Source organism: Excalfactoria chinensis, chromosome 4 (genome assembly GCF_039878825.1).
Source record: "Excalfactoria chinensis isolate bCotChi1 chromosome 4, bCotChi1.hap2, whole genome shotgun sequence".
Classification (NCBI taxonomy): Eukaryota; Metazoa; Chordata; class Aves; order Galliformes; family Phasianidae; genus Excalfactoria; species Excalfactoria chinensis.
Window position 1 is genome coordinate 50,264,482 of NC_092828.1, and position 25,523 is coordinate 50,290,004.

Sequence of the window (25,523 nt, forward strand, 5' to 3'; positions counted from 1 at the left end):
CATCAAATTGAATTAAAAACCAATACCAGAATTCCTTATTAATGCAAAGCTACTAACAAATATGGTTTGTTACTGTGTCTGTACGAAAACTCAACTTAAATGGCTACAGTCCCATCACACAAATACTTTTAGTCACCCTGCTGAAGGGTGCCTAAAGCATATGCCTGACCTGAGAGGTCAGGATGATATGTCTCTAGCATGTGCTTTCATCAACATGACAGAATTGGAAGTAAGCAGAAAGACTGGCCTCTATAGGTCTATATTATACACACAAGTTTCTCCAGGTAACAAGGAATTTTAACCTCCTACCCTTGGCATCAGGTATAAAGTGACAGTCCTCCATCAATGGCCTTAAGTGTTCTGCAGTAATGCAGGGTAGGTCAGTAATCTCCAAATGCCAGCTCAAACAGTTTGCAAAAACAATCAAGGAATATTAGTTTAACTCACAGAAGGGAGTAATTCTTCACAGTTTGGCTGCACATTAGAGAAATATATCTTGACTGGCCTCATTCATGGAAGCTCTAGGACTGAGCTGCCAGGACACAATAGGCAGTTTTTTGTCCAGGGAAAAGTCCTTCCTCAAGGTGAGTTGTGCTTTTATGTACTTCTCTCTCTTTTGTGAATACAAGGCTTAATTTTCTGGGTCTTAGTAACATCTGGTGCTTAGACAAAAAAAACATTAATATATAGCACTGTCGATTCAATGTCCTAGTATACTATGTTTTTAATATTTAAGGGATGCTAAATCTATCAATTAAAGTTTAGTCCTGCTTAAGTCACTGTTTTGTGTCATGAACATCCACCACCACTCCAAATAATACACCATTTCATCAGACAATAGCACCATGCTATTATATCACACAGTCTGAGAGGTCAGGATAAGCCTCAGAGAAATTAATCTCCCCTACATGTAAGATACTGTCCCTGGTTACCCCACCAAGGTTAAGGGCTCCTCAAGTTCCCTCAACAGCACAGCAGGAACAGCATTTAGTTCTTCTCCCACCTTTTATCTGTATTTTCTACTTAGAGTATTATCTCTTTGAGGTGCTACATATATGTGAAGTACCAACTATAATCATCTCTGATCACAATTACCAGTTCTAGTAGATATAGAAAATGGTTATGGCAGCTTTTTGTTACTCGTATTCTGAAAAAGAGTGTATTTTAAATCAAGAAAAATAGCCTCCTATTTTTATAAGGAATTTTCTGAGTACTCTGTCTTTTGATGGGTCAGAAGACTTCAGGACAACAGTGCTTCAGAATGAAGCCTTCAGAAATGAAAGGGTTTTTTAATAGGAAAAGTTGCAATTTAAAATTTACATGCAAGATTCAGAGAGTAAAAACTGATCATCATGGAAGAAGAATGAAAATGAGTCAGCTACTTCTATTCGCTACGTAACCAATCATCAGAAATAGTTTTTGCTGAACTTGTTTTGATTAAATCTATATTTAGAAAGGGAGCAGACTTTTAAAGTCAAAAGAAAGAAATGCTGAGGTTTTAAGAACTGTTGCACATACATTCATTAACTGCTGCATTTAGCAGCAGTACTCTTCCTGGTAAAGAGCACTTCACCCCTCCCCCCCTCCCTTCGCTTTTTTCCCTTCTCTCAAAAAATAACTTTTGTTTTCACATGAGATCACAAGACCATCCAGTGAAAATATCACATGCAGTGCAACTTGCATACACTACACTTTCAGGCCTTAAGCATATCGGTATGATTCAAATTAGCTATACTACGTATATAATAAGGAGCTTGCATGTCACAGAAACATCATTTTCAAGAACTGTGTCACTTCTTCCAAGAAGCATGAATTGAAAATAGACATGTAAGGTTAATTTGCATTTCAGTTAGTGGTCCCACAAACTATTCCAGCTCAAGAAAGACAGCTAAGCACATCAAGAGAGCTACTTTTATAAAGCAGAATATCAGAATCGGAAAATAACAACTGTATATAATTTGCAGTTCTGATGAACTGTTCTGTTCCACAGAAACATGAAGCTCAAATTGTTTCTAGCATTAGCATAACAGATGCCATTTTCTCTTCCCCATTTGGGTCCCTCCATTCTGCTCTTGTTCTCTCACTTTCACTACCAACTATTACTTTTTCATGTGCATTTTACAATGAACCTTGCTTAGCTACTCTGCTCTTACCCCATCTGCTTTTCTCTTGCAAGATTTCCCTTCCACACACTCTCAGCGACAGAAACTTGCTTTGACTGGATTCCAGAACTCCTTGTCTGAATGCTTAGAAGCCTTGTGCTACCAACCTATGTGATTAGAGAGACATCTGTTAGTAATAAGGCTTCCTTGGTGTTTAAAGTTTTCAAGAAACTAATGCCCACAACATTACTGTAATATAAACAAATACCATCCCCCTTTACAGCCAGAGAGAGAGGTTTATGTGATTTATCTGAGACCTAAAGCCATCCAAGTAAAACACTAGGAATTCTTAAATACTTGATTCCCAAATTATCACATTAAAGGTGTATGTAATCCAGCTGAACAGCACAGTAATGAGAGGTAAAAAGCAAGGTTCACTGAACAGCCCTGTCAGTGGAACTCTGTCCTAACCTGATTGTGCCTTCTCTCTCACCTCAGCTCTCCAGAGAATGCAGGTTGCCAAATGCTGCTCTGCTAGATGTGATTTCTTACCATATAGCAGGACTTCTAAATAGCAAGCACTAACAGGATATTTTCACTTCGACTTTTAAACCAGCTTTGCCCCCAGGCCTCCTATGATTTAAAGTTAAAATGTTCAGAACTCCCAGGTGGTCACGCATTACATTTTGAAATTGGCTTTTCTGTGCTCCAGACACACCACACATAGGCCATTAGAGAACTTAAAAGACCTGCTTAAGAATTGTGCCTAGCCTCCTACAGAATTCAGAAGACTAAGATGCCACTTTACACCTTGAACTTTCCCCACCACTGATGCTCTTTTCACTCTTAGGATAATTACACCATCAAACAACCAGGCAGATGAGCCTGACCAGCAAAAACCACATCTTCATCAAGTCCTTCAGGAACTGTCAGCATAGCTAATCTTCTCACTGCAAATAAAGCTGAATATGCCCTACAGTTTCCTAGGCATTGGTAGGAATTGCTCTCAGTCTTGGAGGAGTGTTAGGTCTGTGTTTGGTAAAAAATGTGACCACTCAGAGATGAAATTCTCCTATTCATTTTACAGATAGCATAAAGACTATGCGGTCTGTTCAAGCCCAGAAGATACACTAAGGAAAAGTGGTACCTGACGTTAATCTTCAGATTCTAACACAGGCTTCTGACAATGGATAGATTTCTACTCTTCGATATATTCAAATTTTGAAATAGAAAATGCTCATTATAAAAATACACACAAAACTGCAGATTGTATAATGGGAGTAGATAGCAGACAGATACACAGGATAGAAAAACCAGCTTTGTAACATTCCGATGCCCCCTGATATATGCATCAATAAAAGAGTGTAAAGTTGATAACAAAGTGTAACCATTTTGGTAACTGCATTTACTCTCTTTGCCCTGAAAGAGAAGCTGAAGAGACCATTCAGTTATCTACTAGCACATAAACCTGGGATCTCCAGGTTTGAACATATTTTCATTTCTGGAGAAGAAAACAACTCATGTTTTCCAAGCAAGCGTTAATACATATACAGAAGCAAACAACAGGAAGGAATACGATGGAACAAGCAAATTTACATTTGTGTCATGATACCTGAGCAATGCAAGTATGTGCTCTTCCAAAGACGATAAATATAAAAGTTACTATTAAACCTGGTGACATCTGTAAATAATCTACAGGTCTTATGAGGATGTTCTAGGGGAAAAGGCTAACAAGCAGCAGTGCTCTGGCACACAAGGCATACTCTTCCTGCACAAAGTACTGCAAGCCTTACTGGCTTCTACATTTTCCCTCACAAAAGATAATCCCTTTTTGACCGTTATAGCAGACAAAATCATCATCAAAAACCTTACTTCTTACTTAGCATATTATAACACTGGTAAGATTGGTTCAATTACAGTGAATTAGCTCAATGATGACTGAAAACATGCAGCACTACCTGAGTTCAGCATGAAGCTCCAGAACATTTAAAAGCTTTTGCCACAAGAATAAATATAAATATTTATAATAAATAAAAAAAATTAAAAATAAAGAATAAATAGGAATAAATTAATACAGCAACAAAGAAAGCAAACAATCACGAAGTGGTAAAATCCTCTGCAAAGATCTTGGCTTTTTTTTTGTTTGACCTCCAGACACCATCTGTAGATTTCAGAAGAGAGCACTGCATACATCCAACATGCAACTGCACAGGAAAGCAGGCTGTGAGGAATCAAAGAATGCATGTGGATAGGTCATTCAACCTTTGCTAAGCACCCAGGCCATCCCTGCACACTCCAAAATACTGTTAGAAAGTGAATACAACAATAATTACAATTGCTGCCTTCTACCATTTTCCCACACTCAGGGGATTGAAGACTGAAGTCCTACTTCCAGGCACTTCGAGATGCAATTCCAGTTTCTATGCTGGATAAATGGTCTTCTTCCTTGTCAAATACATGCTTCTGATCTCTCCCAACAAGTGAATCAGCATTGTTAAGTACTGCTGCAATACTTAGGCAAAACTGTTTTAAAGCATTTCATTTCAGTCACTCCTACTTCATGATTTATTCTCTACCTGCAGCTGCCTGAGCCTTCTAGGATGGGCTTTCCCTTCTGTTCTCTTCCAGCTCATGTTCCACCTCTTTGTTCCCTAAATCCCCGACCTTTCATCCTCGATCAAGGTTATCAAGTCTGGTAAGAAACCACCTGAAATTTTATGAGAAAGGCAGAAAACAACTCTTCTCTCTGCTGACCCAATGCTGATTTTACCTTGTCATTTAATTAAAATTGGAAATATAATCCATTAGAAAGTTCAATCTCAGCCAAAGGAAATGGAAGCACAAAATAGTGCTTGGGTCAGTTAAGGACCCACATTCATGTCCACATGGACCCAGTTCATACCACAACTCTCAAGTGTTAACACACATAGCAACCACAGACAAGCTGTGGTCAGGCAATGTCCTCACATAACGTCTGTACACAGACCTTCCAGACACACTTCAGAATTACTTTCTATTCTGTAGATTTTCAGAAGATGTCTGTTGTTACTACAAACATGAAAATAACATCTCAACAGTGACAAGAGCAGATTGTTTTCACAATCCTATTATTTTCCCTTTTTAAAAAGTAGCGTGCATTATTTCTCTGTAAGTAAAACTCCAGCCCTGTTCTCCACTGGGTGGACTAAGTGTGGGCTCCAAGTCAGTAAAAGATATTATACTGAGCAGCACCTAATGATTTACATACGTCAAAAGAACCTACAGAGCAGTGTTTAAAAAGTAAAAGTAGTACCTTCTCCTTTCTCACGTTGACATGCAAAGACATGACATTTGAGATGCAAAGCAACCTGGAACAATTATATATATTATATACTCTTATTCGCAGACATTCTCTCTACAGCTATTTCAGAACATTTCATTACTGAATCCTACATCAGTAACGCTTGGTACATTTCTGCGGTGAGGTTACACCTAACAGTATGTCCTCCTATTCCACTTGGGATAGAAGGAAAAATCTGAGAAAACATACATAAGCAGATGAAATAAGCATTTTATTGTTTTCCGATTGACGACAGTACTGGACATTTCTGGCCATTTAAACTATTCATTTTCCCAAGCACTCTTTATTGTTAGTTTCTTGTACAAAGTCTAATCTGTTCTACAGATTTAATTCTGCTTAATTCCTCATCACATACCATCAATGCAGCTATAAATTGATGAACACCACTAAAATTATTTATGGTAAGAAAATGAACTAACTTCTGATCTGTCACTGGTAGTTCAGCATGGATAAGTTTGTAATCAACACCTGTTATTCACGTGTGCAATTTTTCACATGATGTCTCAACAATCAAAAGAAAATAGCAATAAGCAACACACAGGGAAAGTAATTTGATTTTCCACACTGCCCTGCATTGTCAAGCTGGCCCCAAGCACTTGGCAGGACAAGCCTCCTGGCTATAACACCATATAGCTAAATACAGCAGCTGTTCTGCACTCTCGAAGACCTTACCTGTAACCAGAATAATTCCATAGCGAAAGGCAGAACACAAACCAAGACAGGACAACCTTTACTCAATTATGGAGAAAAAAAAGGAAAAGAAAAAGGCTGCTTTATCTGTAGGTACAGTGCTGCATGCTTAGAATTCTGAAGCATAACAAAGTATGATTAATTGGCACTGCAAAGGTAACTGTAAAAAAGGAAAAGTTCTTAGCATCTGAGGTTCATGCTGCATTCCTCATACACCTTACACCTAAAGCCCATACATTTAACGGTGCTACAGGTCAGACAGAACACTGCAAGTAAAAAATACAGCAGATGTTTTCACTATGAAAAAACAAAGCTCAGTTCTATTAATATTGTTCCACTGCACGAGGAACTATCATAAACCTCCGGGCACACACCATTCTAAAAATGGAAGCTTTCCATAAGGAAAGTCCTTCCTGTGTGATGAAACACACAACGTATCAAAAACAGGATACAGTACACAGAGCACATGTGCATCCTTGTTTCAATTGTTACAGTATTCATTAGCCCTTCCTAGCTGAATTACTCAGTGCTGTTGTATTTGTTTTTCCTAAAAGCAAATCTTATCTGCCCCCATAAACGTGAAGCAAGCAGAGACAACTGGGCACAAAAATGAACACAACTCAGGAAACCATGCACAGCTGCATTTTAAAGAACATGGTAAATCGTTAAGCCTATTACATAAAGATTATTGTCTACTCGGAAAGGATTACCGTCAGGGTGGCCAGACAAGCCCAAGATAACATTTAACACAGCCTTCTATGCACCCATTGACTGGATTATTCCAAAATCTGGAGAGCAAAGTTGAAGCCAACTTATTTCCTATCTCATTTGACATTACATGTCACGAGTGGATCAGAACAATCCTGGAGGTCTAAGATTCAGAAACAAAGATGCAAGCAAGCCCCCCTCTTCCCTTTGCTCCACCCTTCACAAAGACAGACATAGAAAGGAAACATTAATTTCATAATGTCAGCATTTATTTACATGATCAAAGGTTTACATAGTTTGAAAGGTTTTCTCAACGCGAACCCAACCATCAGTGCCTCTCTTCAAAAATGAGATGACTTAAGGTTTGAAGATGTGGCTTCAGAACACTTCAATGATCACGTGGAAAAAAGTACCAGGAATCAACTAAAACAAAAAATACACATCAAGAATGACATTAATTCTATACAACCAGCCTGACACAGTGAAAAAAGCAATATTCTGTTCTACCAATAATCTCCTCTCTCATAACAATACTTTTGGGCAAGCTCTATCCCTGGCCTATGTAAAGTCTGTCCTCAAAATATCCATTCACTTCAACAGTTTGCCTGAAATAATTTTGAAACAACTCTTAACATATTCACATGAACATCCTTGGGAAAAAAAATCCAACATTACATTCAGTTGTTTGTCAATGATCTTAAGATGCAACAATCCAGTAAGTAAAAGCTATTTATTGGCAAGCCATATAGGGGCAAACTGAATGCAACTTGCTTTCCCATGAGTACACAGATGTTACTTTGCAAACAATTTGGAACTTGACTCACGGCTAAGTTTCTCTTAGTGTTTCCTTCCATCTCAAAAAGCGCAAGCCTTCTCCATAGCTCCTGCCAGGAGAATAATCTTTTTTTTTTAATAGTTAAAAATGAAAATCTAGGATTTGCTTTTATTTCTCGACTAAAAACACATGTTCCGTTAACATGAAAACTAGTCAAAAGTAAAGAGAATCCTGTCCTTAAAAATTACACTTGAGAAGCGTGGTTGTTTATCTGATTAGTTAGCTACTATAAAGAGCAACAAAAAAGTAAGGCAAAGCAACCTTTCTCTTTTAGAAAGGATAAAAGTCATGCATCCATCTTCCATGATCAAAGAGATGAAAAAATATTTAGTCTTCTCATCTTTTTATGTGAACTACACTTTCATTCATCCTTAAAAGCAAGCTCCCACAAACAACTCTGAAATTCCTGTCCATGTTCTATTTAGGAGGACAAGCATCACAATCTGACAAAACCGTATTTGTCACGCTCACATGGACAAAAACACCTTTTTCAACAGGTCAGAAAGTTAGTTTTTAAAGCAAATGATTAATTATATGGTATTTGGGGAAAAGAATATACCTTCTGGGCAAACAGAATCTCCGTTCACAGGCACTGGTGCCTAAAACAACAAAAAAACACTGTCAGTGTTTTGTTTGACAGATAACACACAAAGCTATTTTACTGCTGAAGCCAAGAGGTACCAATAAATGACAGAACAGGCAAAATGATATGTAACAGATTAATGCCAACGTGTATCTATCCTACTACACTGTCCTTGAAGATAACAGGATTTTCCATTTACATGCTACAGAAGAAAAATGCCTTTCCAATTACGTTACCATACTTCAGTACATTTCATTATAAGTTACATATAAGAGGATATATGTATACGTGCACAATATGCAGTTCATACTACAGGCAGACAAACATTTTAAAATAGATATGTAATCATACTCCTACATTTTGACAGAGAAGGAGTCAGTTCCGTGCAGAGTGACAAATTGTTTTAAAATATAGGTCTGTCACTCCAAGTCCATTTTGAAGCTGGATACACTCTTCAATCACAGTATTATGCAGCATGTCCTATCCTACTACTGAAGGGAAGAAATTAAAACCAGTTTTAGCATCTTCCTCGCAATAAGGATGCTAGCTACTCTTACGATAACAATCCTCCTCTTTCCATCATCCCTCAGCTCCTCACAAATGGGTAAGTTCTCCAGATGTATAACTGATGTGGAAGAAAGAGCATCACAGCACAAGGAATACTGCAACATTCACACCCCCACACACACACAATTAGAGTACAAAACAACACAAGGACACTGGCACACAAACCCAGGACTTTTCAATTGGCTGAACCATGAAGCAAAGAAAGCCTCAAAGGTTCAGGTCTGAAGTCTCAGGAGAACAAAGCTGCAACTCATCTTCTGCACTTCTAGACTTCCTGCCTTTACAGCAGCATGCAAAGACATCAGTGAAAGCCCAGAAGCATTCTGTAGGCAGGCAGGCAGACAGGCTGACCCACAGGCAGTGCAGCTGGGCTGAGCACAGGGCAGCATTCAAACTGAGATCACAGGCCTGGTTGTCTGCAAACAGGGGCCAGGCTCACTCTGCTCAACAGCAAGTCCAAGCCTCTGAGGATTAAAGGGAAAATGTAGCATTCTTTCTTCTGCTTTACCCAGGGTGTGCACAGAGGGGTTACGTGACAGATCTGAAAGGATGTGCTGGCCTTATCACCAGACCACTACCTCTCTTTCCAGACAAACACAAAGCCTTTTATTCCACAAGGCAGGGAGAACCAGTGGTCACACCTAGAAGAAGGTGCTTGCCACTTCTGCAGCAATTGCTCAGAAAATTTAAGATAAGGACTCGGCACCTTCCTGCCAAGAACAGGTCAAAAATTCATTCCACTGAACCAAGAATCTCTTTACTACAGAATCCTTTCATTGGAGACGCTGCTTCAGGGGACCCTGCTTAAAGCAAGGGGCTTGGATTAGATGATCCCAAGAGGTCCCTTTCAGCCACAACCATTCTGTGCCATTCTGATTAGGAAACCACCTCTCCACGCCCAACCCTCTGGTTCACAACCTGGAACTAAATTGGAAGTTCTGCTTCTCTGAAGTCCCAAATGGAGAAGACTGCTCAGAGAGAAAAGAAATACAAGAAGCAAGGCAGTTGACAGGCTTTCCTGATTAGATCTAAATTATTCTAAACAAATTAGTAAATACAATATCCAAACTCTTTTGGAGGTTTTTTAAATTATCAGGAAAAGTCAAATATTTTTCCCTGTAAGACATTTTTCTGCATTTTAATCAAAAGATACCTCATCCAGCAAAGCTATCTTAGTTCATTTTCTCTCCAGCATTATAAAGGAGGAATTATGTGCTAAGTCTGAGAAACTGCACTACTAACTATATATAGATCACCTTGGAGATTTTCCAACTTCAAAAGTCCTCAGCGGCTTCTTCTCAAAGCAAATGAGCAAGTGGTTCTTGGGATTAATGTTAAACAAAGGTTTGGCTGTCCCGGTCAGTTTTACAGATGGCAACACTTAAAAGCCTGAAATAAACAGTACATCTTAGAGCTAACACGTTCAGCTACAAAGCTCTGTTCCTCCTGGGTTTAGTTTTCAACATGCACTAACACTGAAGCCGAGAAAGATAAAACAATTTTCAGATGTGAAGAAACAGCAGAGATTTTCATCACCTAGAGTGTTACTACCCAAGAGGGTTTGTAGGTGCAGGGGGACAGTATAATTTTGGCTGGTTCAAACATTCTGTATGTGTTCCCACATGCACAGATCATCTTCTGATCTCTTCGGAACTGACTGGACATGGCAACTTCAGCAGCTGCAGTCATTCCTAATTTGCCATCACTACAGATGACAGCCCCCCTATCTGTACAACTGGCTAAACAGAACAGAAATTCCCTAAATCCAAACCATCCTAGTCCCATGTCTGTAAAACAATGGAAGGTCAAACGACAGCAAAATAAATTCTAATGATTAGAATGAGATGATCTTGGGAAATACCCCATCAGAAATACATGATATGCTGATTACAGCACGATTTGGGAAGCACTTTTTAAGGATTTGTTTTGTATCTGATTCTTAGCTACAATTCTCTTGCTCACAATAAATAAACAAATAATCAAACAAACAAATAACCTGGTTTACAATAATACTGAGCACTGACATTTCTTTTTTGCTTAATATTCAAAATATCTGACTTAGGGCAAATACCACCCACTCAGAAACTGCATTCTTATAGTCTGACTGCAGAAGCAAAGTGTAGGGAACCAACTCTCACTGCAAAAGTAAGCTCAGAAATTTTGCAAAAGCCAAAATATGTTTCTTACTGTACTTGCAGATAAAATCTCTACCTCAACTTTTGCTCGTCTCCTTTTGTCCAGAAATTAATAAACAGACATAAATCGGAAGGAAAACGTATCTGCTTTCAGTTGCAAAAACAAAAAACATGCTAAAAAAAAAAGCCAAACAACCCAAAAAAACCCAAACCAGACACAGGTGGCTTTCAGTTTAAACTTCCACAGCCATTAAAATTCTGCAGCCAACACTCACGTACTTTCACTTTTGTGTGAAAGACATGAGTGCCTGACAACCAAAGTGGGCAATACAGTGTACCAGACAAAAGGATATCTGCTTAAAATGTGCAAGTCAGCTTCCCTGCTTGTATTCTGAGCTTGACTGTCCACCATTCTTACTTCAAGAGCATTTGTGCTTTTCTTAGTTACTGCAGACTGGAAAATGCATGCAATAACAACAGCATTCAAAACAGCACTGCATCTATTTTCCCCATCTGAAAAGCAGCGAGAGATGGTAGCCTACAAAACCAATTAAAATGAACTCTAACTGAATGATGGAGTTTGTGATAACTTCAAGAAAACAACATTACTTAAAGAAAATAATGCCAGATGCAGAAAGGCAGGAAGTGATAACATTTGATAAAAGGGCAAGTATTCAAAACAAGTGAGATGTTAGAATTTGACACAGGGGATCTGTTTTATAAACGAGCCTTACTATTGCCTGCCTCCCCATCAAAAAACACAACAACAAAATACAAAACAAAACCAATAAAGACAAAACAAGACAGGAAAAAGAAGGATTTGGTGATTAATTAACTAGCAAATATTGCTGTTTTAGACAGATAATTATTTGCTCCCTCAGTTGAAAAGTACAAATAGCAAAGAACTCAAGAGAAAAGGTCTGACACCATTCAAACCAAGAGCACATTTGAACTTGAAACCTGAGTTGCATTTCAATGCCCCCAAAACATGACCGTAAATTTCAAAATATACAAAAGGCAAATATTTTCTGACAGCTGTGACTGGCATCTCTTAAATGTCTGAATTCCAAAATCAATTTTTCTTTCATTTAAAACTTAAAGTCCCATTAATCAACACACATACAAGTTTGCATATGTAAAGGTACTTTTTAGAAAATGTTGAAAGCATGTGACACAAACAGGAAAAAGTTCTGACACTTCTTTATGACTTAAACTGACTTTTCTGCACCTGATCATCTTGTTTGTTTATGACAAAAAGGCACTGAGAACAACATTCTTAGCAGACATTGTGTTGGAATGTTACCTGCGCAAAGCAGACATCCCATCCTTTAACATCTGAACTTGCACCACTGCTGCGACTACTGGGGCAAAACTCTGACTACACACAGCCTAAGAAGTTACGTGCATTTGAGCAAAACACTTGCCATGAGCACTGACACGGTCATAGCATATGTTAAATAATCATAATTTTTTTTTAAAAGCAATACTTGGAGGTATTTTTCTCTATTTAATGTCTGGAACTTTGTTTAAATTCCAGCATCCAAACCAATATACTTTATAATAGAAAAAATTCTCCTCCACTAGCATTTGCACATGAAAGCATCAGACCTGCAGGACATTTTCTTCGCCTGAACAGGAAACCTGCATGTTTTAATTTTATGTTAATATGCAAAATATGACAGGCATTCTTTACAAAACATTCAGAAAAGCACTCCACTCCCTCCTTTTACAGCAACGCACTCAATTATGCAAGTAGACAAACAAAGGATCCCCTCAGAGATTAGGGACTACAGTCAGCTAGTCAATGAGCTCTAACACTGGGTGGTAACTCCTGGCAACGGGGGAGACAGAGAAGACAGCAGGCTAGATACAAATAGCAGTCCATCTTGCTATTCGGGATCAGAAGAAAAACCAACACATCAGATCAGTAATGAACCTGCCAGAAAATACAACTGAAGCACTGCAATAGAAGTTTTCTGTTAAGATGCTCACACTTACCCCACAACATTTGTGTGTCTCCTTTTAATTAATACCTTATTTTTTTATTTAATTAGGGACCACATGAGTTTAGGTATCTTACTTTAGTTTTGGAGCTCTGAGTTTTCTTTTTCTATTAATCACTTTTTTTTTAAAGGATGAAATAAAGTAACTATTGTCCTTACCGACTGCACAATTGACCGGGCCTCCTCCTCACTGCAACAAAAAGGGCTGCCGCTCACCAGAACATTCGTGCTGAAAAATAAAAATTAAAGAAATGTTTTAGCTATCAATGGAAGAGAGACAACACACAATTAGTACCTATAGGAAAAAAAGCAAAACAACAGAACATCTTCACATATAGAGTTCAGAAATGTATCGTTCATGAAATGAGGAAGCCAGAAATGCAAAGTAACAAGTAACACTGGAAGGGAATGAGAGTTTCTCTGAGTTTGAATTTTTTTCAGGCTATAAATTCTACACTAATATAAGCAGTACTCGCACTTACTTCTGGCAGCTCACTTGGGTACAGTTCAGAGGACTGCAGTTAATAAACTAAATCCCCTTGAAAAGTCAACAGAGAAACTGGCATTTCTACAGGGAGCTGAATACCACCTAGATGGCTAGCAGTGGTGGCATGAATTACCCCTTGTCTCTCGTGCTTTAAAGGATGGCCAAATTCTACAGCACCACACTCATATATTACAGTAAACTGCCTGGTAGCATATAGCAAGGAGAAAGAATTAAAACAAAACGCAGGTCAAAATTCTGCTTTTACATAAAGCAGCAGGTACCAGTACTTCCATAATGCAGACACAATTTTGGGGCCAACTATTTTTCAGACAAGTTTCTCTTGTCTGTATCTGTTCATGCCAGAAGTGAGTATGATCGTGAGTTTTTAGGGTCTTAAACAACAAATGCCACTAATTCTCAAAGCAAGACTGAGTTTTCAGTTATTTTTAAACGACATCAACAAAAAGCCCAAAGTGGCCCTGAAACAACCAGGACTCAAAGTCTGAATTTTTCCTGCAATATTCTTGTAGTCCTACAGCAAAACTACCAACACACGTTAAATGCTCAGTCACTCAAATGTCACATTTTACCAACGAAGTATGAGAGGACATGGCCTCCCCCATAGTCTTTGCCCTCTGATTTAGTTAAAGGTAATTCACAGCCCTTGAAAAGCACAGGGCTAGATAGCTCTCCACTATTCAAGGCCACTGGTGCCAAAAATGCCAGTGCAAGCCAGCTTGGAAAGCTAAATGAAGTTCACTTTAATTTTGATGAGGTCAACGGCTGGTAATGAGCAATCACATCATAGTTCAGAGAACAACTAAATACAACTATTTATCCTAAGTTGCAAAAGAACATCACAGCAATGCAACACTGAATGACAGAATAAATGGTAGCAAGATCTGCATGGGATTGTGAGAATCTCCCAAAATGACATCAAACACTCCAAGGCCGTTATTAGTAAGTTTAAATAATCTCTGTCACCCTGATATAACCAAAAAATTCCTACAGCCACTTACAGCCAGTTGATCATTATCATACAAGGTGCAATTAGTCTATGATAGTCAATTATCAATCAAAATCACTAGTACTCCCATCACTTCAAAGTAAAATCTAAGCCGTTGAGGCACAGTTGCCATATGCTGAATATCAACAGCCCTAGCACAATACAAAGAAGAAAGATGCGGCTGGCTACTTACCACTTAACAGTACCTCCATCCGTTTTTTTATGAAGCAAAGCTTTCCAGTATTCATGGGTTGATTTAATAATTTCAAAAGCAAAATCCTAGTTTACATCAAGGAAAATGTTATGATTTAAAAGGTTATTAAACAGGAAAAAAAAAAAAAAAAGACACAGAACTAGTTTATTAAGACACAGTGGGTCATGTGTTATTTTAAGGGACCTCCTTTGTGGCCTCATTAAATTTCTGGGAAATGTAACAGCATTTTTTTATGAAAAAAAACCTGAGCTTCACTATCTGTCAAATACCCTGGCAACATATTCAGGATTTTTCCCTCAGTCTGCAGCCAGAAAACAGGAAAGCTGCATGAAAAAACAAAGTCAGCACTAGATGTTAAACAGACACCTACAGCTGTAGAAAATCATACCAGGTCCTAAACAGGACTAAGTGTGTGAGATATGACTCCTCTGTTATGCGTGCACATCAGGGTCAGAGTTAAGGTTTCCCCTCTAGTGGCAAAATCTGCATTTACTCCATTAATTGCTCAATCATACACTTAAGCATCTGCGACAAACAACGTAACACTGTCAGCTGCTTGACAATTTTTGTTTGTTTAAAAAGAAAAGTAATATGAGGAAGGGAGGAGGGAATTAAAAAGCCTTAAAAAAAACTAAATTAAAAAGCCCTGTGTTCAAATGATATCTAGACTGAGAAGCACAAATCTGCCAACAGAACACACATTTCCTAACAAGGAGTGACTTGGCAAAATGCCACTGGAACATTGTGAACTTCACCAGAGCTGCTGGAGTGCAGCCACGGCTGCCTCACCACATCCTGGGTCTCTAGAAATGCTTGAGAATTATTCAAGTGCTCCAAACCAGCTATGCCAGGGCATTTAGTGCCTTGAGCCTGAACTCTGATGGCCTGACAGGGACATATTCCCATTAAACTGTCGCTACAGTTGAATTACAGAGCAGGAGAATTTGAAAGAGTAGCTCCTGGGAGAACAAGTGAGAGATCACGTTATCCATCCTTACAACTCTACATTTGATTGATTTAAAAGACAGCTTTAGTGCAGAGGGGAGTTGGAGCATCTCTTTAAACAGACAAAACACGCAAAGCTGCCTGTGCTGGTTAAAAGGCATTTTACAACTTTGATAGCACACTGCAAGCTGAACTAGCTGACATGTGAACATCATTCATTAGGAACCTGTGATTCTCCTCAAAAAGAGAAGTCTACAGAGCGTACAGTACATGATTTGAAAAGCAGTTTTTACTCAGATCACACGTGATTTTCTCTGGAAAAATCCAGGCATTTTTTTACTGCAAGGTCTGCTCCCAAGCCCATTCTCCTTTCAAACTCTGGCCATTTTGCTTACAGGATGTCTAAAAAGCCTTTCATTTTTTTCTAGAAAAGGTAAAGATATTTTCTAGACTTCAAGCCCAAAACAGCTCAACTGTTCATAGACAGAATTACCCAGAATAAACCTATACCTTGAGCAAATACCAAATATGAGAAAATCTGCAACCTATTGTCTATCTTGAACTACATAGCCTTGAAAAATGTCAGGAAAAATTATCAATCAAGACTGAAAAAATATCTGAAAAGACAATCTGTTCACTTCTCTGACAAGCAGAAGGAAAGAGCTGTGACAAGCACTATGAACCTACACATGTATGTGTAAGTCACATCAGGGATGGGTCTGAATGGATGGGTATTTTCCCTGAATAAAGTGCAAGATAGTAAATATTACTTATTCCTATTCGAATACCTTCATTTAAAAATTCTTTTTGTTAATGCTCCTCTCTCTTCCCAATTCCAACAATTCTAGAACGTATCAAAGAGGTCACAGCACAGAAAGATCCATCTTTAACTTTGGATTATCTTCACCTTGTCTTTAAATTCTCCATTAAAAGCGAACCGATTTTCTGGTTTACCATCAGGGACTTTATAACACCGGAACCAGTCAATCGTAGCCTCAAGGTAACCTGGTTTGTGCTTCCTGACGTCATCAATATCTGCAGGTTAAAAACAAACAAACAAACAAAAGAAAAAAGAAAGAATATAAGCCATTTTTTTACTCAGAATTTCTTTTGCATTTTTTATAAGGGCTCAAAGGATTGCTAAACCATTTGATTTAATTGAGTACTTTCAAAATTATTGGGGAACTCCACTTTATTACATTTGCTATCCATAGTTGATATTTTATGATTTTGGCATCACACTAAACAGGGAAACTGGTTTCCCCCTGCTCTTCCTTAATTAAGACCCAAAGGGACAATGAATAGAAAGGCCACAGACACGAAATGAAGATGAAAACTCCGTATTTACAGGTTTTCATCTCAATAGGCACCCTCTTGCAAAACTCAGATCAAAACTGGCAAGATTTTAAACCAACACCTCAAAACAAAATAGTCTTGACTCCTCAAAAGTTACATTAAAGGCATCTCTTTTCTCATTAATTCCATATTAAGCACATTAGATACAAAAAAGGTTATGTGCCAGGAGCATTAAACACAAACTTTGCTGATAACCCCATGGTATCTGCAAACAGTGATAAGCCGGTTCTACCTTTTCCCTCTGTAGCTCTACTGTGCAACAGTGGAAAAGGACACATAGAGCACATGTCATCTGTGGGGCACCCTCAGGAGGCAGAAATGAACAGTCTCAGTGGGTACAGAGAGAATAAGTACTTGTACAGCAATGCTGCTTGAGGGCTATACTGCTATGCACTCTGTGAACTTAAACACTTCCTGTTTCCTTCTGCTGCACATATCCAATTTTACCTGGTTGTCCTGGGAGGCTACCACCACTCCTGTCACTTGCAGTGAGGTGGTCTTCTCCCCTGCGAGTATCCACTCTCTGGCAAATTAACTCTCTGACATCATGTTTAAATAGGAAAGCCTTCAGTGCGACGTGTATTTATTGTGATACAAGGATTTTGTCCCTTTTGGAAGCCAAGCACTTTTTTTTTCTTGCTGGTGTAGCCCTTTTCTTTGCATTTATTTCCCTCCTACAGTCACTCCTGTTGGAAATGGGAGCTGACTTGTTATTGCTGTGTGTTGCATGAGTTCTCCATCTATTTCATAACCTCGCTCTGCCCAATCCACCTTCTATGGTGTTATTCTCTTTCTCTGGTGTTTTGCAAGTGTCTTTCTCCCTTACTGCCCCTTCCTAGCATCTCAACATTCACCACACTGCTTGGCTGCTTCATTCTCTTCTCCCATACATATATCTTGAAGACAGCTCCTGGCTTGCAGACACTGCTGCCTTACTCACTGTAACAGATTTCCAGACGTGCTCAGTCCACTGGATTACCAGCTAGTTGTGTTCTTTTTATCTCCAAGTGCCTAAATGTCTTCCTAGTCTAGTCTGTGAACCCAAGCAAGGCCATATCTAAAGAGAACAGCACAAGACTTTTCCCAGTCTCTTAGTACAGACCTCTCAGTTCTCCACAGACTGCTGAGAGAGATGACATGAGACATTACTGTGAGACCAAATGTGCACAGGAACATATATTGAGTACCCATAGGCATCAGATAGACACCACTCCCAAATTCCTCTGGATCATACATTATCAAAAGAATGAAGTACAAAACCTTGAAGAACTCAAGGTACATTTTTGCTTCTGCACACACTTAATAGAGCTACGTGTTTATGGACTTAGAGTAAAACACATTTTGAACTTGGCTGCTGGCCACGTGCCTGTAGAAGATTAGGGAATTTCACTGACAGAATCCCAGAGAAAAAGCAAGGGCACATAAGGCTGTGCTGGAGGCAGGTCTTCTAAGCTAGAATGCACATTTAATAGTGCAAGGACCCTTTCACAGTTGTGAGACCAACAAAGAACAAATGATTTAGAAAAGAGTCACCTTGTTCAGAGACAAGATGCTTCATTCAGACTCTTAATAAAACAACAGCTCCAATTCAAGCCAGGCTCCAGGACATGATCCTGCTCTCTCTAAGCAAGCGAACATCCTTCCTCCCACCTTGACCCCTTGTGATCTCCTCCTCTTGCAAGGTCTGAACTCACGTTTTCTAGTACTTGCTGAAGAGACAGTAGATACTGTAAAGTCTATAAAGCAAACCAGGCTGCTGCAGCAAATTCCTTGCCTCCCAATGGTGGATGAACTCCAGGTTTCTGTCTCCGGACACTGCTTAAATTCAAGTATGCTTTCTCAGACTGCTTCTCCTTTTTTTTTTTTTTCTGGTTCCTGTTCCAATAAACCTCTCACCTAACTCTGCCTCTCAGTTTTTCTTACTAGGTCATTTGCCTCCCATTCCCACAAAAATTGTTCAACAAAAGTGCTTTACACTAAGTGACGTGTGAACCCCCTCCTATATGGCTCTCCTTATTTATAGGCTTTGTTTATGTGTGTTTAAAGGACCCAAATAACAGAATAGGCTTTGGAGCAGGTTTTCATTACCTCCTTAACACAAGGACACTGACCTTCATGGACAGAATAGTCTCTGTGAATTTCATTTTCTCACTACTGGAAAATACCTGGCCTAGTTAAAACAAATCAGGCCCATAAAATGCTGTACCATCACACAGTCCCCTGAAGTACTGACCACTGTATATTGTGTTTCTGAGACATTAAGAGGGATAGTGGTTGCTTATATTTCCTTGGCTCCTTCCAAACTCTCTCCAACTCTGCCAACCCTTCCCATTTTTTTTTCATCTTTTCCTTATTATGACTGCTAGCTACAGAGCACCAAATGGACCTCTAAAAACAAAAAGAAAACTGTATTATAATAGGAGCTGGTGGACAAGCTGCAGGAGAAAATACAACTAAAAAAAAATCAATCCTGTTGCTGTGGAGCCAGCACACAGCACAAAATACAAGGAAAACTGCAGCTCTCCCATCACTCAACAGCTACCTCTTTGGTTTATTAAAAGGCACCATAGACAAGCATAAAAAACCTGTCCCCCACTTTCTCTGAAATTCAACCAGCATCTTTGGGGCACCAAGTGGAAGTAGAGAAAAATATCTTCAGTTAACAGAAGAGCAAGCAAAGTAAGGTAAAATGAAATATAATAATCTGTACAGAGATTAAGTACATCAATACCTATAGAAACAAGCTGCATATTATGAGAGAGATATAAACAAATAAGAGAGATGTCTTCTCCACAGCAGGCCCTGATCCACTTTTACCTTTCCTCTGACTTGGGTACTCCCACTGATAGCAAAGGAGGCTAAGCATGAATGAGAGCAGCAAGCATGTACTTGGTCAAATGTGATTTTGTCTCTGCAAGCAAGCCCTCAGCATGGCAGAAGACAGAAAGGTCAAGCTCCTGCAGGCACATTTTCAGCACATACATCCAACAGGTACTACGGAGAGATTTCTTTATACTGTCTCATACAACCACAGGTCCCATTTTTCTGGGCACCAAAGTTAAGCAGCAAGGGTTAAAAAAAAAAGGCTAATCATGTTAAAGGCTGCAATTTAGCCTCAGTAAGAAAAATTTCAAGAGGTTGGCACTAACTACTGCTGCTAGCTCTCTGTCAAAGGAGTGAGCCAATGCAAATGCAGTTCTCAATTCTATCCGGCTTTACAAAACGGAGCAACAAAAGCATTTGTACAAAACTACCATGTTTAGTATGACAGATGCTGCTTCTTGTAAGCAAAGCTAAAACAACATGCTAGCAGCAAGCTTTCTAAACAAGGTCTGTAGGAAGACAGGACATATGTTTTTAATAACATCTTATAAACATTTACAGGAAATAGCAGCTACATTCCATATAAAGGCATTTGGTGTATTTTGTGCAGCATGGTGTGAGGGAGTAGGAGAAGGAGCCCTAGTACAGATAATTAATTCCTTTATATTTAATGCTTACACAAATCCACACCAAAGGTTTTCAGGGCCTCTGCTGCTGCTCTGCATATAAATGCACTCATATGCAAGAGCATATAACAACATCTGGAACAAAGTGTGCAACATACTTTATTTTTGCCATTTCGGGTTTGATCACGTAAGCTCAAAAAGCCAGTCTTGAGTTGTATACTGGGAAAGAAGCATGACAGTGTATCACAGTTAACAACATCACTACCAGCCAATGGCAGTACAACAAAGCTGGTAGAAATCACCAACTGCTGTTAAATGCATTTGGTAATCTTTCCACTAAGCAATAGTATATAATGTTTGCTAAAATCCTAGTCCAGTAAATCACTTCAGAAATGCCATCCAGAATTGGCCCAGTTCACCTTGGGCAGGTAAAACAACCTCTTGAGAATCAGACCTTTCCAAAGTTCTTTTGAATACACATTCTGCTTCAACTTTTAAAACCTCTTTTCCAACATGAAGATGCTGCATACATTCAGACCAAACTACAGCACCAAAATAGGGCTCATCCTTTCTAAGCCCAATCTTGTAAAAAACATCAGATATAAATGTGAATTTCAATGCATTAAATTCAATCCAAATTATGCAATGAGCAGACAGGCAGCCTTTCCAGTCCAAGAATCTGCTTCTTCTCTTGGCGGGTATGCTACATTAAAAAAAAAAAAGCCAGGTCTATTACACTGCCAAGATTTAGCGTCTCAGGGCACAGAGAGCTTTTAGGCCCTCTCCCAGACCCTTGTCTGAAGTAACATTATTGGTCTGTTAATAACCATCTGGTTAGCAATTGCTTGAGCAGAAAGACAACACAGTGCTTTCCAGGTATCACAAAGACAGATCTTACTGAACCAGATAAACACCTGAACATGTCCAGATATTAGACTAACCAAAGGTTTCTCACATAGACAGCTGCATCTCATGAGCAGCATGTATCAGGAGATTGTCCTTGTGCCCACCTGTATTAAGTCCTATAATAGCAAACAGATTACCTTCCAAAAGTTTGTCCAAAATGACACTAAGTCTCTGCTCTCTGCACTGATGACACAGCTCCCACTGCAGCAGGTGCTGAGCATTGCTTATCATTCCTGCGTACTGTCACTATAAACCAGAGCTTTTTACTGCTCTGCGTGAAATAGGGAGTTCTAGGCAGGGATTCCAATTTAAAACAGTATTTATCCATAAACGCCTGCAGGACAAAATACAGTGGAGAGCTATGAATAAACAATGAGGACCGCTCAGAAGTTGGGACTGCTCAGTTTTAAGTTCTGCGAAGTCTCAGAAAAATCAATTGCACTTATGAGAACGATCACAATCCCCGAAGGAAAATATGCAGACTACCTGGGGTATGCTTAAAGCAGTAAGTGGAGTTAACACACTACGTGGGCTCAGGATGGGGTTTACAAGTAATCACCACTCCAGTGCCTTAGAATTATCTTCTCCAAATGTTCACTGGGGGCTGTGCACATACTGAGCTGAAAGCAAATGTGATGATTCCCTGTTCAATTCAAAATGTTTAGCAAATGATGCTAAAATGACCGGACAGACTAAGAAGGCAACACTTGGCCCCCTAGGAGGCCACTACTGTAACACAGTAGCACGTCAATTATTGAGGGAGGTATCAGTTTTACCCATAGCTGCTGTTCCTTTATGCAGAAATAATTAACATCTTCAGGAAAGGGAAAAAAACACATATAAAAGGACATTTTGCATTGCCTACTCCAACAGGTTTGTTTGTTTTTAGAACAAAGAAGGATTGCTGTTAAACACTGCAAAGCCAGTCATGTGTTTTTTTTAAATACTGGACCATAACCCCAGCCCTGAAAGGAAATCATGTTAAACTCGATAAATATTTCTCCATGATCTGAACCTCAGAAGAGCAGCTGTTCTTGAAATCTTGCATCTATTCTCTGATAAGAAAGCATATGCACAGCAATTACAGGCGAGGGTTTGCATTTAAAAAAAAGACAAACTCTTACTCCCTTGCCAAACAACCCAGAGCTAACAGCTAACACAGACCAATCGTAACCTGTAGAAAAACTAACACAGTACAACCAACCTTGTGTTTTAGAACAAAGCTACTTAATCCAGTGATACTATGATACAGTGGTGTAAGCTCTCAGTTTTACTTCTACTTACTGGGCTCCCTTTAAACTCCCTCATCCAGTTTTCTGATGAAACTCTCAGGAATTATTAAAGAAAAAAAAAAAAAGTAAATAGAATAAAGTACAGAAACAAAGTGCTAATTATTTGCCTTTAAAATACTGACAATTCTATCAGACCCCAATAAAAACTACAGGGAGGTTTAAATTGAAACTAACAATAACAGCAACTATTCACTACTATTTCCTCAAGCTGAGCTTATTAATCTCTAACTGCAAAAATAGTTCTTAGGACTTACTACGAAGTAATTCATCTGCCCTATGATTTTAATCAGCATCAACACAAGAGTTTCCTTTTCCTTATCTCCTCTTTTCCTTCTTTTTTCCCCCAGCAAGTACTCTCTACCTCAAAGCAACCTGCAAGAAAACTGAGAATGAAGGGCCAGGCCAGTGAAATAGTTACTTTATATTCAGAAAACAAAAAAAAAAAGACTCAGTGGTTGAGAAACACAATTCCTCAAAATTCACTGGATACCCCTACTCATAGAGAAATGCCATTCTGTGCCTTGGTGAGACCTGCCAACAAAGAACAGGCTCTGACCATGAAGACTTAACGGTACATCTGATTTTTAATCTCTTAACAGCCATTAACTTCCAGACAAAGCTCACTTAGTCCTCATGAATCTCAGTACAACCATACTCAATAAAATGAAGCTCTGTTTATCTAGAGGAGAGTTGTACCTTATCTGTGCCATCAAAGCCTAACTCCTACTTTTAACGTAGAGAAACAAAATGATGCCTTTCATTTTATTAAACTACTGCACACTCATTTTTATTTGTTGAGTTCCATTTGGATGCCAGAAGCATGGTCATAAGGAGGAACACTGCAAAGGATATTTCACCCTGCAAAGCTAATCATCAACAAGGCCAACAGTAGGGTGATTGTAGGGTGCATCAGAAGTTCACTTTCCAAATTTCCAAGCAAAGAGGAGAAATCTTACTGTTCCTATTAGGCAACAATCCCTGGTAGTACTGCAGTTACAAGTCACAAACATTGGAAATGCTTTGTCAACACGGAAAACAGCAGTGTGCTATGCAATCGGAGTGGTTAAATACACACTAATTTTAAGAGATCTCTTTCAGAACAAATTGCTCCTGAAGATTTCCTGCATAACAAGTCCTCTTGAAAATCCCCATCAACCTTTCCAAAAGTTCAGTATGAAAACATACATGCCTGCTTTGAAGGAAGCACTTAATTTAACTAATGAAAAAAGAAGATTTTTGTCTCTTGGCTGTCTGTATCTTCTTGTCCTGTGTGGCATAAGCTCAGGTATAACAGTTCGAGTTGCTGACATAACTTGCATAAAGAAAGGTAAAAATGCTTACCATGGATTTTCTGGGCTTCTGGGTCATCCACACCAATGGCAATTATCTTCCAATCTGTCTCTCCTTCATCAAGAAGAGCTAAAACACCCAAGACCTTCACTTGAATAACCTCACCAGAAGAGCGAACCTAGAACAGAACATAACATCAAAAATATGTGGAAAACACTTCCTGCAATCTCTCTTCCAACAAAATGGTTTAGTATCTGTTTGACCAGCAGCTAACAACATTGCAAGATAGACCTTCAAACCCAGTACACATAGGTCTTGACCTACTCTTGCTTTCAATTCTCCAGCCAATATTTACTTAAGGAGATAACACAAGCTAGAATATTTTCCTTCTCCTCTGTCCCACCTTCCTCTCATCTTTGCCCCAGTCTACAAGTTAAAAGTATCTGTCAAGTATTTTCTAGCTCCTTCCTTCCCCTTAACTCTCTGCTTTCTCTACTTTTGATTTTCATCTGTCTCTTGTTGTTCCTTCCTCTAGACTCCAACATACGTGCACACCCAGACACACACTGTACACTCTCTTCCCCAAAAATATTAGCATAACTGTTTTTTTGCATTTTCCTTGGAACTTTCCTCCTACCAGATAATACTCCTTTATAATACTCTCTGGACCCCTTGAAATTCAACTTCAGGTTCCCTTTCTCAAGTGAAATTACCTGCGTTGAGGTCACCCGTTAAATTTCCTCTTGCCTTAGGTAGCCCAAGAGATCCCTCTTTCAAACTCTTTTGTGTTATTATCCAGTCTTTGGTACCACAGCAAATGAATCCATTCTTTGCTGTCTCCAGATAAAGAGGACTTTATTTCAGTGTGCTAAGCCTTACCCTTATACCTACTAATAGTGTTTACTGAGCCTCTTTTTCATCCACTCACTCCATACCTTATAAATGCAATGGGTTCTTCTCCTCTAGGGAAGTGAGATCTATTTTTTGTTTCACCCATGAGAAAACTCAAGCAACTCCTTTGTGGGTCTGACCCTGTAATCTTATTTGCGTGACACTGCCATATTTCCTCATCTTCCCCTATCTTAGCTTTAGCTTTAGTGCTGCTAGCCAGGGAAAAAGAAGGAAGTCCTTCCTTCCTCAAAATCTTAACTCTTTTCTCCTCTCTGTCCAGTCACAAAGTTCCAACAGCTCCTATTCTATCCAGCACCTAGACTTCTCCAAATACTTCCCCACTTTAAAAAGAAAAAATAAATAAAATAAAAATAAAATAAAAATAATTTAAAAAAAGATCAGGAACAAACAATAACAACACAAACACTGCTTTCTTATCTATTATCAGACCTATCAGACATATTTTAGTTGTCCCAAGTTTGACTACTATCACCTTCTCTTGTCTCCCATCTGTCATTCTCTTTCAAAAGCTATAGCCAAAGCATGAAATTAATCTTGACAATGACAAACCTTTGAACCTATCTCACAAACATCAACAGGATCATTATCCCCACAGCATCCAGTAATGTTATCTGTATGGTTTGGATCTTCCCAGGTCTGTCAAAGGAAGAAGAAGCGTGAGTTACCAACTGATCTGCTATTACTATTCATCTAACCACTAAAT

At 38.9% G+C, this 25,523-nt stretch overlaps 1 protein-coding gene across 1 annotated transcript in view; it reads right to left on the minus strand.

The window, feature by feature from the left end:
* Positions 1-5,634: 5,634 nt before the first annotated feature.
* Positions 5,635-25,523, minus strand: part of PPA2 (inorganic pyrophosphatase 2) — a 35,352-nt gene continuing 15,463 nt past the window's right edge. The window contains exons 6-12 of the mRNA XM_072335700.1: positions 25,370-25,456; positions 23,960-24,086; positions 16,523-16,650; positions 14,650-14,735; positions 13,123-13,192; positions 8,235-8,274; positions 5,635-7,263 (exon numbers count right to left, since the gene is read on the minus strand). Coding sequence (XP_072191801.1) covers positions 7,229-7,263; positions 8,235-8,274; positions 13,123-13,192; positions 14,650-14,735; positions 16,523-16,650; positions 23,960-24,086; positions 25,370-25,456 — 573 coding nt within the window. The 3' untranslated portion in view covers positions 5,635-7,228. The remainder of the gene's footprint in view (positions 7,264-8,234; positions 8,275-13,122; positions 13,193-14,649; positions 14,736-16,522; positions 16,651-23,959; positions 24,087-25,369; positions 25,457-25,523) is intronic.